Below are 22,367 nucleotides of genomic sequence, written 5' to 3'. Positions count from 1 at the left end.
GAGTATGGAAGCTTGAATGTCTGAATTTTATTTTTTGACCTAAAATCAACAAGTGCCCTCTGCCTATTGCTGCATACACATGAGGATTTTTTTAATGACAAGAGCGAGGGACATGTAAGAGCAAGGTTAAATTGGCAGTGGGCTAGCAGGACAACAATTGTGTATTACTGGATAGTGGAGGAAAAGGGAGGGACACTGAAATTGGCAAGTCAAGAGGGTTGCGTTAGGAAGGGTTAATGGGGATAATAAAGATCATGGGTCAGAGTGGCGGCCGACACAAGATGGCGGTGCACTGCCTACTTGAATCTCTGGGGGGTAGAGTGAGACAGAACAGCCTCCGGCAGGCAGTTCCATTGATCGGAGAAGTGAGGGTCAAAGGCGTTGATGTCGGCCTGGATTTTTGAAGCTTAACTGGAAGAACTCGTCCATCCTGGAGTTGCTGGGTAAGGTCTCTTGACCTTAGGAGGGATTGACCTTAACCTTAGGATTCTTGGGATTGAGGGAGCAGGTGAGCAATGTTGACGAATAGACTGTAGAAAACAGAGAGCCACTGACCTGCCTGCAATGGAAGAGCAACAAACCTTGTGCTTTGGCCTCATCATGGGAGATTCCACAGAATCCAGAAGAGACATGTGATGCTGGAACACCAGCCCATAGCGGAGAGCAGTACTCTATTGAGTTATGGATCAAGGCCTTTTAGACTTATTAGCTCTGATTTTCCAACGAAAGACTTCGATCGATGGAGGATGCCCATTCTGCAGCTGACTTTGGAGGCCAGCTTTGCTATGTGGTTGGCCCTGTAAAGGTCATGGCTGATGGTGAGGCTTAGAAGTTCGCGAGACTGAACCTCTTCCATTGGATGACCAAATAAATAGATAATATGGGTAGACAAAAGTTTGAGATAAGAATGTTCTGGGATTGAAGGACATGTTCCATTCATCAGACCAGTATCTTATCACTCGCAGATCAGCAGAGAGAGATGCAGCTGCCGTCTGTCTCGCAGAAGGACGGGGGTATTGTATGACACAATGTGGAGCCATCTGAAAAAAGGAAGTGCTTTTCACAGCATCGGAGAGACTATCCACCAGAAGTAGAGTGTGCCCAAAACACTGCCCTGAGGAACTCCGTCTTTCACTGTGAGAGGAGAAGGGAGAGAGTTCCATTGATGGCATCATGTTGGGACTAAGAAGGGAAAGGGGGAGGGAATCTTGGGTAGCTGGTGTGAATATGGATGGGGAGAAGAAAATATAAAGGAGGTGTTGGGATGAGGAAAGCATGGAAAATATAGGATAGTGACAGGAAGAGGGTCAAAAATACCTTTTTTATTTGCATATGTAGATTAGATTATCTCGGTGGCATTGAGTTGCATGCTGTTGTTCTGTTTGAAATTTCCTTTTTTGGAATGGGGAGCAAAAAGAAAACTATCTACTACTAGCACCACCACAACTCACCACTACCACTACCCACAACTATCAACCACTACCACTGTCCAACACTACCACTATCCACCACTCCCACAATACACCCCTACCACTCTCCACCACTATCTACCACTATTTACCACTATCCACCACTAGCTACCACTATCCACCACTATCTACCACTATCCACCCCTACCACGATCCACCCCTACCACAATGCACCACTACCACTATCCACCACTACCACTATTCACCACTACCACTATTCACCACTACCACTATCCACCACCACCACTATCCACCACTACCACTATCCACCACTACCTACCACTATCCACTATCTACCACTATCCACTATCGACCACTACCTCTATCCACCACTACCTCTATCCACCACTACCACTATCCACCACTACCACTATCCACCACTACCACTATCTACCACTATCCACCACGACCACTATCCACCACGACCACTATCCACCACGACCACTATCCACCACGACCACTATCCACCACGACCACTATCCACCAAGACCACTACCCACCGCGACCACCACCCACCGCGACCACCATCCACCGCGACCACCATCCACCGCGACCACTATCCACCATCCACCACGACCACGACCACTATCACTATCCACCACGACCACTATCACTATCCACCACGACCACTATCACTATCCACCACGACCACTATCACTATCCACCACGACCACTATCACTATCACTATCACTATCCACCACGACCACTATCACTATCACTATCCACCACGACCACTATCACTATCCACCACGACCACTATCACTATCCACCACGACCACGACCACTATCACTATCCACCACGACCACTATCACTATCCACCACGACCACTGTCACTATCCACCACGACCACTATCACTATCCACCACGACCACTATCACTATCCACCACGACCACTATCACTATCCACCACGACCACTATCACTATCCACCACGACCACTATCACTATCCACCACGACCACTATCACTATCCACCACGACCACTATCACTATCCACCACGACCACTATCACTATCCACCACGACCGCTATCACTATCCACCACGACCGCTATCACTATCCACCACGACCGCTATCACTATCCATCACGACCGCTATCACTATCCATCACGACCGCTATCACTATCCACCACGACCGCTATCACTATCCACCACGACCGCTATCACTATCCACCACGACCGCTATCACTATCCACCACGACCGCTATCACTATCCACCACGACCGCTATCACTATCCACCACGACCGCTATCACTATCCACCACGACCGCTATCACTATCCACCACGACCGCTATCACTATCCACCACGACCGCTATCACTATCCACCACGACCGCCATCACTATCCACCACGACCGCCATCACTATCCACCACGACCGCCATCACTATCCACCACGACCGCCATCACTATCCACCACGACCGCCATCACTATCCACCACGACCGCCATCACTATCCACCACGACCGCCATCACTATCCACCACGACCGCCATCACTATCCACCACGACCGCCATCACTATCCACCACGACCGCCATCACTATCCACCACGACCGCCATCACTATCCGCCACGACCGCTATCACTATCCGCCACGACCGCTATCACTATCCGCCACGACCGCTATCACTATCCGCCACGACCGCTATCACTATCCGCCACGACCGCTATCACTATCCGCCACGACCGCTATCACTATCCCCCACGACCGCTATCACTATCCACCACGACCGCTATCACTATCCACCACGACCGCTATCACTATCCACCACGACCGCTATCACTATCCACCACGACCGCTATCACTATCCACCACGACCGCCATCACTATCCACCACGACCGCCATCACTATCCACCACGACCGCCATCACTATCCACCACGACCGCCATCACTATCCACCACGACCGCCATCACTATCCACCACGACCGCCATCACTATCCACCACGACCGCCATCACTATCCACCACGACCGCCATCACTATCCACCACGACCGCCATCACTATCCACCACGACCGCCATCACTATCCACCACGACCGCCATCACTATCCACCACGACCGCCATCACTATCCACCACGACCGCCATCACTATCCACCACGACCGCCATCACTATCCACCACGACCGCCATCACTATCCACCACGACCGCTATCACTATCCACCACGACCGCTATCACTATCCACCACGACCGCTATCACTATCCACCACGACCGCTATCACTATCCACCACGACCGCTATCACTATCCACCACGACCGCTATCACTATCCACCACGACCGCTATCACTATCCACCACGACCGCTATCACTATCCACCACGACCGCTATCACTATCCACCACGACCGCTATCACTATCCACCACGACCGCTATCACTATCCACCACGACCGCTATCACTATCCACCACGACCGCTATCACTATCCACCACGACCGCTATCACTATCCACCACGACCGCTATCACTATCCACCACGACCGCTATCACTATCCACCACGACCGCTATCACTATCCACCACGACCGCTATCACTATCCACCACGACCGCTATCACTATCCACCACGACCGCTATCACTATCCACCACGACCGCTATCACTATCCACCACTACCACTATCCACCACTACCACTATCCACCACTACCACTATCCACCACTACCACTATCCACCACTACCACTATCCACCACTACCACTATCCACCACTACCACTATCCACCACTACCACTATCCACCACTACCACTATCCACCACTACCACTATCCACCACTACCACTATCCACCACTACCCACCACTACCACTACCACTATCCACCACTACCACTATCCACCACTACCACTATCCACCACTATCCACCACTACCACCACTACCACTATCCACCACTACCACTATCCACCACTACCACTGTCCACCACTGTCCACTGTCCACCACTGTCCACTGTCCACCACTGTCCACTGTCCACCACTGTCCACTGTCCACCACTGTCCACTGTCCACCACTGTCCACTGTCCACCACTGTCCACTGTCCACCACTACCACTGTCCACCACTACCACTGTCCACCACTACCACTGTCCACCACTACCACTGTCCACTGTCCACCACTGTCCACTGTCCACCACTGTCCACCACTACCACTACCACTGTCCACCACTGTCCACCACTGTCCACCACTGTCCACCACTATCCACCACTGTCCACCACTGTCCACCACTCTCCACCACTCTCCACCACTATCCACCACTATCCATCACTACCACTATCTACCACTATCTACCACTATCCACCACTATCCACCACTATCTACCACTATCTACCACTATCCACCACTATCCACCACTATCTACCACTATCTACCACTATCCACCACTATCCACCACGACCACTATCCACCGAGACCACGACCACTATCACTATCCACCACGACCACTATCACCACGACCACTATCACTACCCACCACGACCACGACCACGACCACGACCACGACCGCTATCACTATCCACCACGACCGCTATCACTATCCACCACGACCGCTATCACTATCCACCACGACCGCTATCACTATCCACCACGACCGCTATCACTATCCACCACGACCGCTATCACTATCCACCACGACCGCTATCACTATCCACCACGACCGCTATCACTATCCACCACGACCGCTATCACTATCCACCACGACCGCTATCACTATCCACCACGACCGCTATCAGCTATCACTGCACATCGGATTTTTATGTGAAAAAATAAAAAATATTTTTTCACATAAAACGGCTTTTTTGCGCGCAAAAAAATTATTTTGCTATTTTCGGAGAAAAAAAGAATTTCGCCCTTTTTCGGGAAAAATAAAATAAAATGCCCTTTTTGGTCGAAAATGTCTGGCAACGCTAAAAAAAATTGGGGAATTTTTCGAAATTTTAAACTGCGATCAAAATTTTTAACTGCGATCGATCTCAAAAACAAAACTTTGCGTCCACTTGCGTGCGTTGCGTCCCCAGCGTGTACAGCAGTGAGGCGGTGTACTACAGTGAGAGAGTGTACACAAAGTGTGAACAAGTCTCCTATCAAGATGAGTGCTGCTCTTCGTGACAAGTGGCTGAAGGAATTCAACGCTGGCGGCGATGGGGCCACCTTCAAGTACGTGTCGAGTGACACGGCTTTCTGTCGAGCTTGTGAAAAGACTTTCCGGGCGAAGCAGAAGTCTGAGCTGGCCCAACATGTCCGAGGAGACCGCCACAAGAGCAATTTGGCCTTGAAGAAGAAGAGGACGGTCACGCAAGCCACCATGGAGGACTTTGGTGGCGGAAAGAGGCACAAGTGCGACGTCGTGGCTCAGGAGCTGTGCCAGGCCATGCTGGCCGCTGGCATCCCATGGTCGAAATTGGAAAACCCTGCCCTCCGGTCGTTCCTGGAGAAGCACATCACTCTCCAGATCCCCGATGAAAGCTGGATTCGAAAGCACTACCTCGACAAGTGCTACGACGAGGCCTTGGCGGGGATCCGTGCCGACCTCGGACAGCAGCCCATCTGGCTGTCCGTCGACGAGACGACCGATTCGGCAGGTCGATATGTGGCCAACATCATCACGGGACGCTTGTCCAAGGCGGGGTACTTTCGTCCCCACCTCGTCCAGTGCATGTTTCTGGAGAAGACCAACTCCGGGGAGATCGTGCGTGCAGTCAATGACACGCTGCGCTATCTTTGGCCTGATTTCAAGCTGGAGTGCCTCAAGGTCCTCGTCAGCGACGCCGCGGCCTATATGATCAAGGCCGGCCATGCCCTGAAGGAACTCTTCCCGGACTTGCTGCATGTGACTTGCATTGCCCACGCGCTCCACCGTGTCTGCGAGACAGTCCGAGAAATGTTCAAGGACGTCAACGACCTGATTGCCACGACGAAGAAGGTGTTCGTCAAAGCCCCGTCGCGTGTTGTCTTTTGGAAGGAGCAGCAGCCCAATCTTTCTCTCCCCCCGGAGCCCATTCTGACTCGGTGGGGGACGTGGATCGACGCCGCGGTGTTTTACGCCGAGCATTTCGAGGCCGTCAAGGACATTGTGGACCAGCTGAACGATGACGACGCGATGGCAATCCGGAGTGCCAAGGACCTGTTCGGAAAGGCGGACATCAAGCTCAGTTTGGTCTTCTTAAATGCCCACGTGTCGTTCATCCCGAAGATCCTTAAGCAGCTGGAGGAGGCCGGCATGGAGCTGGCCAAGGCCTTCCAGCTCCTTGATCAGGCCAAGGAGGAGCTCGAAAAGATCCGAGGCTGCCATAAGGAGATCCTGCTCACCAAGTTCAAGGCGGTGCTGCAGCGCAATCCCGACATTGGTGTGCTGAGGACAGTGGCTTTGATCCTGGATGGAGATCAGCACGGATCTGAGGTTGGTGTGCCGGCTGGAGTCAAGCTTGCCGACATCCCCCTCTTGAGGTACTGCCCCATCGTCAGCGTCGACGTGGAAAGGTCCTTCTCCGTCTCCAGAAACGTCCTCACCGACCGCCGACACTGCCTCACCAAGGAGAACATTACCAAGATAATGATTTCAAACACCTACTTTAACCGTTCCTAAAAGGGTCTTGTCAATTTCTTCTAGTCCTCTACTTATCAAACAATGCGGTTGCAATAAAGGTACCTGAACGTCATTTTTTACCTGTTTACTAGCCCAGAGTGCTTAATGTTGTGCAGGAAAAAGCTTACCATTTTTTGTTCTTTTTTTGACTGATTTCTGAAAAACTTGGTAATAATAAAAAATGAATAAAACGGGGGAAAAAAATATTTCGGGATTTTTTCACATAAAAAAAAAAAATTCCCGCTTTTCAAAACATAAAAGGCCTATTTTCTTAACATAAAAATCCGTAGTCTAGCTATCACTATCCACCACGACCGCTATCACTATCCACCACGACCGCTATCACTATCCACCACGACCGCTATCACCATCCACCACGACCGCTATCACTATCCACCACGACCGCTATCACTATCCACCACGACCACGATCACTATCCACTACGACCACTATCACTATCCACCACGACCACTATCACCATCCACCACGGCCGCTATCACTATCCACCACGACCGCTATCACTATCCACCACGACCGCTATCACTATCCACCACGACCGCTATCACTATCCACCACGACCGCTATCACTATCCACCACGACCGCTATCACTATCCACCACGACCGCTATCACTATCCACCACGACCGCTATCACTATCCACCACGACCGCTATCACTATCCACCACGACCGCTATCACTATCCACCACGACCGCTATCACTATCCACCACGACCGCTATCACTATCCACCACGACCACTATCCACCACGACCACTATCCACCACGACCACTATCCACCACGACCACTATCCACCACCACCACTATCCACCACCACCACTATCCACCACCACCACTATCCACCCCACCACTACCACTACCACTATCCACCACTACCACTATCCACCACTACCACTATCCACCACTACCACTATCCACCACTACCACTATCCACCACTACCACTATCTACCACTATCCACCACTATCCACCACGACCACTATCCACCACGACCACTATCCACAACGACCACTATCCACCACGACCACTATCCACCACGACCACTATCCACCACGACCACTATCCACCACGACCACTATCCACCACGACCACTATCCACCACGACCACTATCCACCACTACCACTATCCACCACTACCACTATCCACCACAACCACTATCCACCACAACCACTATCCACCACAACCACTATCCACCACAACCACTATCCACCACTACCACTATCCACCACTACCACTATCCACCACTACCACTATCCACCACTACCACTATCCACCACTACCACTATCCACCACTACCACTATCCACCACTACCACTATCCACCACTATCCACCACTACCACTATCCACCACTACCACTATCCACCACTACCACTATCCACCACTACCACTATCCACCACTACCACTATCCACCACTACCACTATCCACCACGACCACTATCCACCACTACCACTATCCACCACGACCACTATCCACCACGACCACTATCCACCACGACCACTATCCACCACTATCCACCACCACCACTATCCACCACTACCACTATCCACCCCACCACTATCCACCACGACCACTATCCACCACGACCACTATCCACCACCACCACTATCCACCACCACCACTATCCACCACTACCACTATCCACCACTACCACTATCCACCACTACCACTATCCACCACGACCACTATCCACCACGACCACTATCCACCACGACCACTATCCACCACCACCACTATCCACCACCACCACTATCCACCACTACCACTATCCACCACTACCACTATCCACCACTACCACTATCCACCACTACCACTATCCACCACTACCACTATCCACCACTACTACTATCCACCACTATCCACCACTACCACTATCCACCACTACCACTATCCACCACTACCACTATCCACCACTACCACTATCCACCACTATCCACCACGACCACTATCCACCACGACCACTATCCACCACGACCACTATCCACCACGACCACTATCCACCACGACCACTATCCACCACGACCACTATCCACCACGACCACTATCCACCACGACCACTATCCACCACGACCACTATCCACCACGACCACTATCCACCACGACCACTATCCACCACGACCACTATCCACCACGACCACTATCCACCACGACCACTATCCACCACGACCACTATCCACCACGACCACTATCCACCACGACCACTATCCACCACGACCACTATCCACCACGACCACTATCCACCACGACCACTATCCACCACGACCACTATCCACCACGACCACTATCCACCACGACCACCACTACCACTATCCACCACTACCACTATCCACCACTACCACTATCCACCACTACCACTATCCACCACTACCACTATCCACCACTACCACTATCCACCACTACCACTATCCACCACTACCACTATCCACCACTACCACTATCCACCACGACCACTATCCACCACTATCCACCACTACCACTATCTACCACTATCCACCACTACCACTATCCACCACGACCACTATCCACCACTATCCACCACTACCACTATCTACCACTATCCACCACTACCACTATCCACCACTACCACTATCCACCACTACCCACCACTTCCACTATCCACCACTACCACTATCCACCACTGTCCACTATCCACCACTGTCCACTATCCACCACTGTCCACTATCCACCACTGTCCACTATCCACCACTGTCCACTATCCACCACTGTCCACTATCCACCACTGTCCACTGTCCACCACTACCACTGTCCACCACTACCACTGTCCACTGTCCACCACTGTCCACCACTACCACTGTCCACCACTACCACTGTCCACCACTACCACTGTCCACCACTACCACTGTCCACCACTACCACTGTCCACCACTACCACTGTCCACCACTACCACTATCCACCACTGTCCACCACTCTCCACCACTATCCACTATCTACCACTATCCACCACTATCCACCACTATCTACCACTATCCACCACTATCCACCACTATCTACCAGCTACCGCTACTACCACTATCCACCACTATCTACCACTATCCACCAGCTACCACCACTACCACTATCCACCACTATCCACCACTAACCACTACTATCCACCACTATCCACCACTACCACTATCTACCACCACTACCACTACCTACCACCACTACCACTATCCACCACTATCTACCACTATCCACCAGCTACCGGTACCACCACTACTACCACTATCTACCACCACTACCACTATCCACCACTATCTACCACTATCTACCACTATCCACCACTATCTACCACTATCCACCACTGTCCACTATCCACCACTGTCCACTGTCCACCACTACCACTGTCCACCACTACCACTGTCCACCACTACCACTGTCCACCACTGTCCACTGTCCACCACTGTCCACCACTACCACTGTCCACCACTACCACTGTCCACCACTACCACTGTCCACCACTGTCCACCACTACCACTATCCACCACTGTCCACCACTGTCCACCACTATCCACTATCTACCACTATCCACCACTATCCACCACTATCCACCAGCTACCGCTACTACCACTATCCACTACCACTATCCACCACTATCTACCACTATCCACCACTACCACTATCCACCACTATCCACCACTATCTACTACTATCCACCACTATCCACCACTACCACTATCTACCACCACCACTATCCACCACTGTCCACCAGCTACCGCTACTACCACTATCTACCACCACTACCACTATCCACCACTATCTACCACTATCCACCAGCTACCGGTACCACCACTACTACCACTATCTACCACCACTACCACTATCCACCACTATCTACCACTATCCACCACTACCACTATCTACCACCACCACTGTCCACCAGCTACCGCTACTACCACTATCTACCACTATCCACCACTATCCACCACTATCTACCACTATCTACCACTATCCACCACTATCCACCAGCTACCGCTACCACCACTACTTCCACTATCTACCACCACCACCACTACCACTATCCACCACTACCACTATCCACCACTGTCCACCACTATCCACTATCTACCACCACTACCTCTATCTACTACCACTATCCACCACTACCTACTTGCATAACTGATCTGGCACATTCCTGATTTCTATTTTTCCATCTTTGTTCACCTGATTGACTTGCATCCTTCCCATTCTCCGAGTTGTACACGTTGAACACTACCTCCCATCCAACCTGTATGTTCTTCCTGCTTTCCTTTTTGGACTTTGGGAAGAATTTTTCTACTCAACCACATTTGGATTGTCCTTTCATTTATTGGCAGTTTGTTTTGTGGGATTTTTTTTCTTTGTGGGATTTTTGTGGGAGTTGTTTTGTGGGATTTTTTTCGTATAATGCAGCTACTGTGCAAGACGGTCACCGAAATCTGGTATGTCCTTCAACTTGTGAATCCACATGGCTATCATTTGGTTTCGTCCACACGGTATCACGAGCTGTCTGCTGTCAAGTTTCGAGACCAGTCTGTTGCGGATGGCGTTGCCAGGTTCATCATCCAGCCACAAATAAACTGCTGAATCGTTTTGAAAGTTCAAAAGACCGAAGTGGGAAGGTTGTCACGGTGATGTCACTGTGACTGGATTTATGAATGTCTTGTTCCATCTCCTTGGGATGTTCCACTGTGGGTGTGAAGGGTCAGGCTTAGGCTAGGGAAAGGGACATGACGGAAAGCTTCTCGTTTGACTTCTATGTTTAGCACAAATCTTTGCAGTCAGTTTTGTTCCCCAATTGAGTTGCTGTGAATGTTGCTTTTTTTTACTCCGTGCTCGTTCGTCATTATTTCCTTTAAAAAAAAATAAGGTAACCTTTTACACATGAAATGAGGTACGGGGTGGGGAGTTGGGAGCCCATTGCACAGGTCGTGATTGCAGATATTTTTTAACAGTTGTAAAGCAATCTTCTTATTCTTTTTTAAAAAATTGCTGTTTTGGTCAAAAACATTTCCGTTATAACTTGTTTTGCTCATTTCCCAGGTGTATGTCAACAACGAATGGGTAACAAGCATTGGCGAGGGAGGGAGCTTTGGCGAGCTTGCTCTGATCTACGGTACCCCACGTGCAGCCACTGTGCGTGCCAAGACCGATCTCAAACTGTGGGGCATCGACCGTGACAGCTACCGACGCATACTCATGGCAAGGCTGATATCTCCACCCACCACCTCCCCCAGAACGTTTCTCCTCCGAGTTCCTCGCCCTTCTTATCCCCTCCCCTCACTCACCCCTTGCCACCCTCCACCACCAACACATTTCTTGTGCTGTCATCGCATTGTTGAGTGTTAGTTGCATTGAATTATGAATTGAATGAAATGTTTTATTTGCCTGTGGTGTTACACACGTGCCAATTAACAGCCCACTGTTTTTTGGGGTTGTTTTTTGGCTTCAAAATTGGTTGATTTGTAAAGCTAAGTATTCCCATCTTCCTTTATCTTATCCCATTTTTTATCCCATGTTCCTTACCTGCTAATGCCATAAACTATAGCATTTGAGATTATTTAGCCACGGTTTATGAATTTATTTGTATATCCAACATTGAGACTCGGGGAAGAGCGTGGTGACAGTCAAATAACGAACTACTAGTGCAACCTCAGTTAAACAGAAAAAGTTAATAAACACGAAAACAACAACAACCCCCCACCCCCCCCAAACACGAAAACAACAACAACCCCCCACCACCCCAAAAAAACAGAATGAAAAAGTGAGAAAAGAACAATCCCTTCCCCTCCCCCTCCATCCTCCCATCCCCAAAAAACAGTAAGACGGTTGGGTTATGTCGAGTTGGTGGCAGTAGAAAAAAAAATCATGGAGATTGGGAATGACATGTGGTAGTGCACCGCCTGCAATTGAGGCCCGAGACGCCGAGAGGGAAGAGTGGGATTGACGTCTCAGGAAGGTCATTCCACAAACAGGAGGAAAGAGTGGAATAAACCGTTTTGTATGAATGGTTAATTAAAAACAATTAATTTGTGCATGGTATTTTTTTTAAATGAAATAATGAGTTAAAATAATGATAAATAAAATTAAATAATGCGCAAGTAAAATAAAATAAATAAAAAATTAATTCCCAATTTCTGTCTAGCCTCATGATGGAGCTTGTATGTGCATTACATGTTGGACGTGGATATGAGGAGACAATGTTGAATGAAGAAACTAGTCTTTCTGGTGTCGAGACTATGGCCTGTTTGATGTATCCATCTGAGCACATAATTTGGGATCATACATTCTAATCCCACATTTTGATTTTGTCCATATCCATTGTGATGCATGTAACAGTGCACTGGCACCATTATCCTACATGTAATGAATGTGCAAGCTTCTATTCGCCTTACTTATTGTTTGAAGAAAAATCAAATTAACTGGTACGGCACTCGAAAGAGTGCATAGTCTTGCCTCGCAAGCTCAATCTGAACAAAAATGCCATTGGTAACAGAAGACGCTGCTATTTAGGATGTTTAACGACCACTTTTATGCACATTAAGGCTAAATTGAGTCAATGTAAGTGAATATGTAAAAATTAAAAAAAAATTAAAACTATATTCCCCATGGCTAGTCGATAATATGTACGAAGTTTCGCATCAATTTGTTATGCAGTTCTGGAGGAGAATCCTTTTTGTTTTCATTTTCAATCCAATATGGCTACAAAACCCACGTGGCCAATGATGTCACAAGTTTAATTCTTCACTCGCATTGGGTCGTAGATCAAATATATGAAGTTTCAGATTTTTTGGATAAGGATTTTGATTCAACGAATTGTGCCTGGAATACTACTTCCCCAACGATGTCATCATTATCACACTAAATACCCTATTGGGAGTTGATGACATATAACAAGTTTCAATTTTTTCCTTTGGTGGTTTCGGAGAAAATGATGTCCAATTTTTTTCCCTTCAATCCAATATGGCTGCCATACCATGTGGTTGGCCTTTGCAGAGAAAATATTTTTTTAAGCGAAAATGTATAGACAAAGACACACACACAGAGACAGACAAACAACGGCGTTACAATAGTCTCGCAACCCCTTTGGAGCGAGACTTATAACCCACAAATCATTTCAATATTTAAGATTTTAACTTGGAAGCACAATATCATGAACAGCTGTCAGATGGTAATGAAAAACAGTTCTACCAAGCATTTATTTTATTTTTGTGCTTATCTCGCACGATCATTCATTCTTGATGTCATTCCCTTGAAAGTACACGAAGTAGGCACTTTCTGGCACGTTTCATTACCTGCACATCTTTGTCTTGCGATTATGGCCCATCGCCTTCTTCCACCTTAGGATGTAGCAACAGGCAAATATCGATTATAAATGCTGTGAATTTGCACTCTTACTCCCTTTTTTTAATGTCATTTTTGGTCTTCCTGATTTGTAACATGGTTGATGTCGTGTTTAACAGGGCAGTACAATGCGCAAGCGCAAGATGTACGAGGAGTTCTTGAGCAAGGTGTCTATTCTGGGTAAGGACGTTAAAGGGTCATTGTTGATTTGGGATGGGCGGGAATTTGATTTGAAAGAAGGGGTCCGTGTGCTTCTGGATTGGGGAGTCGCAAATTTGTGACTGTCCCCATAAATTTTCCAGTTGTAGGAAAAAAAAAGAAACTGTTAAAACAATAAGCTTTGTGATATTTCTCCAACTGCCAAAAAGTTTTACAAGCCACGAAGGTCACGGAGAGGCGGCCGGCACATCCGGGCTGCCCGTGCATAATGCACCACACCGATTGCAAGTTTTGTGTGCCCTTTCCATGTCTGACTGCCTGGCCAGGCCCTTTCACCGTGGCTGACTTTAGCTTTTTTCTGGATATTTTACATGATGAATACCCTATTCATGGGTCCGCTGTGATGGGTGTGTGTGCGTGCTTTTCTTTTTTACTTTTGTTTTTTCGTCATTCCATTTGGTGTGTTGCAGATCTTCTTGACCTTCTTTTATGGGTTTTTTAAAATTGTCTTTGTAAATGTCAATTTGCAAAATGGTTGAGACTGCAATGGCAGGTGTGAATACACAGAACTGATATTCTGTGGGTTGTAGGTTCAAATTTGGCTGAAGGCAACAGTATTAAACATTTAGATGCTTAAACTTCTGAAAACGAAGCTAATTGAATTACAATGACCATATCATTATCTGACTGTCAATTACCGTAAATACTTATCTTGCTAACTAAACGAGGAGGGGCAATCGACCTGCCTCACATCATTGTCTTGTCCATAATCTGGTTGATGCTCATTGTCTTTGGGGCGTGTTGGGTTGGCTCTAAATTGTTACCTATGAAAAACACCATCCACATCCCCCACCCCATTAGACCCCGTGCAGTATATCTATCATTAAATAATTTTGCAAGGAATTTTGGGATGGACCAGTGACCTGATCCACCATCTTTGTTTTCTCGTTTGACACGCTTGTCCATTTTGACTCCAATCTGTCTGCCCCTTAGGATTGGTTGGTAACTGATTGTAAATGTAATGCGTGAGCCGTGGTGGTTTAAACAGTTTGGTACACATTGGTTTACATTTGTTGTGTTTTCCATGAGAAAATGGCCTCCCTGCTTGGTCAGATCGTATCATTCAATGAAGGGGAAATGAAGACTGTGGATCTGGCCTTGCTTATAAATTCCATGTGGTAGACATGCCGTAAGATAGTTTTGCCTGGTGTACATTGACTAATGAAGCTTTGTACCCTGCCGTCATCTGCCATGGAATTGACTCCGAGTTGGTCTCAATGTTGCAGGTTTATTACCTCCGCCACCAAAGGTGGACAGAAGTTATATTTTCACCCTTGTCTGTTTTTGTCTGTGAACAGGATATTTCAAAAAGTTATGGACGTATTCGGAGCAAACTTGTTGGACAGGTTGGGTGTGTGATAGGGACTAGTTGATTAGATTTTTGTGAAGATCCGGATACGATAATTTTAAGTGATTCTTCACTATTGAGAGATTGGCCCAAAAATGATGTATAGCATGATGTATCAAAACGTTTTGGACAAATTTGGACCAAACTTGGTGGATGAGTTGGTTCGGTGACAACGACAAGCCAATTCGATTTTGGCTTGGGTCCGGATGCAGATCTGGCCTATCGGTGGGATACAAAACGTAAACTGTTCAGCCTGGTGGAGGTACGCGCTCTGCAGTCATTCTAGTTACCTCCGCCACCAAAGGTGGATGGAGGTTGTTTTCACCCCTTGTCTGTCTATCTGTTTGTGAACAAAATATCTCAAAAAGTTGTTGACAGATTCAAACGAAATTTTTCAGAGAGGTAGCGTATGTGACGAGGACGAAATTATTAGATTTTGGTGAAGATCCGGATTCGGATCCGGCTACTAGAATTTCTTAAGTGATTCTTCACCATTGGGAGAAAGGGCTAAAAACGATACATAGCAGGATATCTCAAAAAGTTATGGACGGATTTGGAAGAAATTTGGTGGACAGGTTGGTTATCTGACAAGGACAAATCGCTTCGATTTTGGTGAAGATCTGAATATGGATTCGGATATGAGAATTATTTAATTTTTTAAGTGATTCTTCACCATTGGGAGAAAGGGCTAAAAACGATACATAGTGGGATATCTCAAAAAGTTGTGGATGGATTTGGACGAAACTTTGTGGATCGGTTGTGTGTGTGACGAGGAAGAATCTATTCAATTTTGGTGAAGATCCGGATCCGGCTAGTAGAATTTTTAAAAGTGATTCTTCACCATTGGGAGATAGGGCCAAAGACGATAAATAGCAGAATATCTCAAAAAGTTGTGGACGGATGATTTTGATTAAATGTGATTCTGTATTGTGATTTTCTGGTCTAATCTAGGATACAAAATGTAAATTGTTCACCTGGCGGAGGTATGCTCTACTGAGTGCCGTTCTAGTTCTTATATGTTTTTCTTTTTATCATAATTTTTCTTGATGATGTGGCTTTTGCCAATCTTATTTTGTGCAGAGTCTTTGGATAAGTGGGAACGTCTGACAGTAGCTGATGCTTTGGAGCCTGTGCAGTTTGATGACGGGGAGAAGATTGTGTTGCAGGGAGAACCAGGAGATGACTTCTTCATTATTACCGAGGTAAACTCCAGCACTGTGTACGGTCAAACCATGCTGTGTCATCTGGCTAGCTGCCTAACTTCATTGTGAAAGCGGTCCGAGAACATGTAAAATCGACAGTCGCTTTCCCATACGAGAGATCGACAATTCCTCCAAGTTAGTCCTTGAATCATGTTAAAGTACCATTCTGACGTTTACAGGCCTATGTCGGTGACGGAAAAGCACAGACGGGGCAGGTTGGCATGGTCTATCGTAATACGGATGGGCCAGGGTAAACATGAGAAATGTTGTTCTTTTGTCGCACGTCAACCTTGGCGTTGAAAAGGCCTGAAGACGCCCTAGGGGCACTGGTGAATGTAATGGTATCGATTGCTGTGGCAGGTCAGTTTATCTTTCTGGGTTTGATTCCGAAAGCCATATAATCTTTACCGTCGTTCCACAGACAGACTATCATCGTAGAGATGTAAACGCTTGTTAATAACTCCTCAATATCTTCAAACTATTTCACATGGGCGACTACAAAGGGTTTTTTTTCTGTATGAGCTCTCAGAATTTACGAGCCAAGCAATTGTTTGTTTTTGACTTTCTAAGCATTGCTATAAGGAATGAAAAGAAATTCTATGGTTCCCAAATCATGTCAAAAGGCGACCTATGTCGTTGCATTGTTAGCCTGGCGCCATAGCAACATGACATCAATGACTTGCTGTCAAGCTCGCATACATATGTTGATTCCTGTGGGCACAATGGACAAGCAGGTCAGGAGGGAAGTGAGCGTGGGTGAGATGCTTTTGATTCCGTGAATAGAGGGCTGCTTATGGCCCACGGTTAGTTTTCCTCCGTTTTAAGCTCATCCCTGGTTCTTGCATCAAAGTTGGACAATTGCTTTCTTAATGTTTCCTTGCCAGTGGCATGTTAACTTTTCAGTTGTTCGAACCAAATGGTATAAATTTGGGCGTTTAGGTGAATTTCTTCTCAAGCGGCAATCAGTGACGAGAAAAAGTTCCGAAAGTCTGTAGCGCTGGTTCCGTTGATCCATCAGGCGAATGCTGCACCAATAAATTAATGATCGTCTTTTAGTCTTTGGTGATTGGACGAGTCATCCTCCCTTTAAAAAAAATTAACAGTGATTTGAGACTGAGGCTCGCTTGCACATATCACATGCAGGCCAAAGACATTGGTGGACAATTAACCAATCAACACAGCATGAGGGATTTTAACCTGGGGTTCCAAAAGTGCTGGAATAGGAACATTAAGCAGGCCCAACCCTCTGATGCACAACTTTTGTGGTGCATTCTATTTAGTGGTATCTGGTTCTAAAATGCAGGTGGAGCAACATTTTGAAACGTTAAAATAAAAAAGAAATCTGTTGCCTCGAGAATTGAAACCAAGTTGATTCCGATGAATTTGAAAGTTATCTTTTACATTGTTCATGTTGTTGTTGTGCCAGATTGGACCACATTGGACCAGATAACAATTTCGTTTCCACTTTTTGTGAAAATTTTCCCATACATGAGAAGTTATTTCGTGGAAGCATTTTGTTATTCTTCTATTTCAACAGTTTTCGGTTCTTCTGCGCTGTCGGTATGCCTCAAGTCGGGAAGTCCTTCTCTCCTGTTCCCTTGGCAACGCTGTGTTCCCAAATAACGTTGCACTTGTCATGAGCAGCCCTCTTGTCCTCGACTCGAGCCTCAGGCTGTCGGCCCTCCATCCACCAGGCTTGCATTGCAGGCCGAGGGCCCGTTAGTCTTTGCCCATGTGCCCAAATCTCAGCACCTTCACTGGAGTTTGCCTCGCTCGCTGCAGATGGATGTTTGCTTCTATTACTCTTTACACATCTTCAAATTATCCTTTTTCGTCATTGCACTAATCTCTTCCTTCCTCTACATGCATTGCTTTATTTTTATTTTACTTTCATTTTCAATGCTTTTGGGTGATTTTGGGCAGAGCCAGTTTTTAATGCTCAACCCAAGTGAACATGTTGAAATGAACCACGAAGCATGGACTAGCACCACTTGTAGGCTAGATCAGACCGGGCCAGCAGATGTGCCCCCTTCCTTTTGATGGTCATGAATGAGCCAGCTGGGTTTTTACCACTGATACACGATCACATCTCAATTTTTGCGTTACCTTTGCATCCACCAGTTTTCCTTCCGAATGAGAACGGGTTTCCCCAAAATGATTGAGACTGATCTTGAAGTAAACTTTTTAAAATCCTCATTTACAATCGCATATTGTTCCTTTATGGGTGGTGCTCTTTGACACTGACCTTTGAAATCTTCCTTTATTAGCTTTTTTTCCCCTCTCGCTCTCTCTCTCTCCTGCTGTCTTGCCCCCACCCCACCACCTTTTCCCATCTGACCTTCTCCTCTAGCTGTTAACTTTCTTCCAGTGTTAGCCCTCTTGTCCCCCTCCCCACTTTCCCAACTCATTGGTTACTTCCCCATCCACTCATTTAGCCTTTTTTCCTGCTTTCCTTCACTCCCTTTGTGCTGTCTATCCTCCCTCTTATCATGTTGGCATTCTGAAAGCACAAACACTGCTCTGTCACGGGTTTTCTGCACATCGTGCAAAAAGCTTTTCATTCACGAGGTTTATTACGAAGGAAAAAAAAGGCCGAATTGCTGCTTGCATTAACTGCGAATGGCCTCACGGCAATGGAATGCACATGCGAACTAATTTATCAACCTCTGTTGCTCAATTGGCGCTTCCTTTGTGTACTTTGTTTCTATTTGCATATCGCGTACAACGGTGGCGGCATTTTATTTTTGACGGCCTACCCCGCACTCCCAATCATCCCGTTGAGATGTACGTAATATGTGGACGGCCCATGGTTTATTTCTCTGGGTTTTAAGTGCCGTATCGGTAAACCGTGCGATGTGATGAGATCCACATATTAACAAATCGTCTGTTTTCACAACATATCCATGCGCCAGTGGGATACGCCTCGTCTGTGATTGACGGATACTGGCTTGCTGTAGTCTCTGTAAGCTGTCCTGCCCGATGGCTCAGTGGGCCTTGAAGGCATTTACCATTCAGGCCACCCATACTGCACGGTGTCCAATTACACTTTGGATGTATGTAACCCTCACCCTTGCTCAAGCCCGCCTGTCAAGCATGCATTTCCCTTGCATAGCGGTGGTTTTATTGTTGTTTTTTTTTTTTTTTTAGGTAAAAAGCATTTTTCTGTGAAGCGGAACTGATGGGAGCGAGTCTCTTTTCTGTCTCTTTAGACTTAGAGCCTGGTGAGGTCTGTGTTTCCATCCAGGCATTTGACCCATGAGAGCCGTTTTTTGACAGTCCTGTTGACTTTGTTATTTATTTATTTCCTTCCCAGAGCACACACAGGCACACACACAAGTGTGGAGAGCAAGAGTTCACATTTGTGAATAAAAATGAATATTTATAGATGAATGTATCGATGAATATTTGGCAGCAGCTTTACTGCTGTCAGGTTGGATAGAACATGCATGATAACGTGTCTGAAAAGCGCCTCTTTTGCTTAATCCATCCTTGATTTTAATAACGAGTGCGTTTTCGCCCGAATGGATTCTGAACCTGGAAAAGGGTAGTTATTGGGAGAGATCGGGGTCAGTGGAGCGGAAGCTCAACAGATACAGCTGTTGGCTAAAGTTTAGGCCAAAAATCGATTTCAAAATGGAGATTTGTGTGCTAGGGTGTGTCCACATTGCATTGTCTATGTTGTGTGGTTTAGAGTTTATGTACACATGTCATCGCCTTAACATCCATCCTCTTTGATTGCCTGTAAAACTTTGCTTCCTGAACAGAATTTGTGTGAAAGGTCTTTCCAGCATTTGATGCATTCACTCACAGTGGTATCTGTGGTATGACTGGTATGGGCAACAGATAAGTCACAAATTTGCAAAACGCCATCCTTGCCTGAATCTGTGAAGAAAAGTTTGGATAGATTCCGATGTATCATCTTCACTTTTCCCAAACTTCTTCCCTGTTTGAAATGCGTTTGCCAATCCATCCACTGGAACATTTATTCCGCAATGCTTATGGAATATTGCATTGTGTTTTTTTTTGTAAAGGGTTGTGCTGCAGTGCTGCAGCGGCGGTCTGAAAACGAGGACTTTGTGGAGGTTGGCCGATTGGGTCCATCTGACTACTTTGGTGAGCATTGCCACATTCTGTCACCTGAGTATGGATTATGGATGTTCTACTCCATTCTTCCTGACTGCACATCTCCACCTCCCTCCATCTCTAATTACCTCCTTCCTTGCTACACCTCCAGGTGAGATTGCCCTGCTTCTGGATCGGCTGCGGGCAGCCACGGTGGTGGCGCGTGGACCCCTCAAATGCGTGCGCCTCGATCGTCCACGGTTTGAGCGTGTCCTGGGGCCGTGCTCCGACATCCTTAAGCGAAATATCCAGCAATACAACAGTTTTGTGTCGCTCTCCGTCTAGACATGACACGACAATCCCCAATACCTTCTTTATTTGTCTTGATACGCATCGAGTCTCCCTTTTCACTTTTATTTTGTCAATAACTGCTCCTTTTCTTTTGCTGTTTCTTTCGACCTATAACCTTTGTGCTGAAGTTTTTCACTTCCCACCCCACGTGCCTTGTAAGTCTGCTTGGGTTGGTCCAGCTTTGTTTTCAGTGCACGGAGATCGCTCCGAGGGTCGTTCTGTGGCCTTGGGCGGCCCCTGTCCGTACCATTCGTCTGCTTCGTCAATGCTTGTGCCTCTAAAGCTTTTGTAAAGTGAAGGTTTTTTAAATTCAATTCAACTTCAGAGCTTCCAAGATGCAGTGTGGGTGGACAAGGAATGTCTTAAGTGGGAATAATAGCGATGTTACTTTGCTTGAAGGTTTCAGTGGTTAAATAGGTCATGGTAGTTTGTTATATACAGTATGTACACTTGCACTGTAGTTTGTATGAAATCAGACAACACTGGAAAGCTTTTCAGTCGTTGAAAAATGCGTTTTTTTGTAATCAACACTTCAGTAAAATAAAGCGTGAAATATGTTTGCCTGTGTTCTTGGAGAGTCGAAACGGGGGTTTTGAGGATTGATTCGTTTGGGGCAGTGCGTGTTCATACATTCTAAAGGACCAATCGCCGAAGACGTCAAAATATTTCTCCCAGTTACACATTTGTACTGTATTGTTAACAACAACAAAAATTCAGGAGGGATCGAGGCAGCGGTGTGTTGCCTATACACCACCCGTGCTCAACCCTATGTCCGATTTAAAAATATAAAAAAATCCTGTATGTTT

At 47.0% G+C, this 22,367-nt stretch overlaps 1 protein-coding gene across 2 annotated transcripts in view; it reads left to right on the top strand.

Moving 5' to 3' along the window:
- The window catches only part of LOC137426840 (cAMP-dependent protein kinase type I-alpha regulatory subunit), a 73,276-nt gene extending 51,156 nt beyond the window's left edge, over positions 1 to 22,120 (top strand). For both annotated transcript variants that reach the window (XM_068115792.2, XM_068115791.2), the window contains 5 exons: positions 12,079 to 12,237; positions 14,499 to 14,559; positions 17,027 to 17,148; positions 21,180 to 21,261; positions 21,383 to 22,120. In XM_068115792.2, coding sequence (XP_067971893.1) covers positions 12,079 to 12,237; positions 14,499 to 14,559; positions 17,027 to 17,148; positions 21,180 to 21,261; positions 21,383 to 21,555 — 597 coding nt within the window. In that variant the 3' untranslated portion in view covers positions 21,556 to 22,120. The remainder of the gene's footprint in view (positions 1 to 12,078; positions 12,238 to 14,498; positions 14,560 to 17,026; positions 17,149 to 21,179; positions 21,262 to 21,382) is intronic.
- The last annotated feature ends 247 nt before the right edge of the window (positions 22,121 to 22,367 follow it).

The sequence above is a fragment of the Myxine glutinosa genome, chromosome 5, assembly GCF_964187855.1.
Source record: "Myxine glutinosa chromosome 5, kmMyxGlut1.1, whole genome shotgun sequence".
Taxonomy (NCBI): domain Eukaryota; kingdom Metazoa; phylum Chordata; class Myxini; order Myxiniformes; family Myxinidae; genus Myxine; species Myxine glutinosa.
Note: the sequence above shows the minus strand (reverse complement) of the source record. Positions and strands in the feature narration are given on the sequence as shown.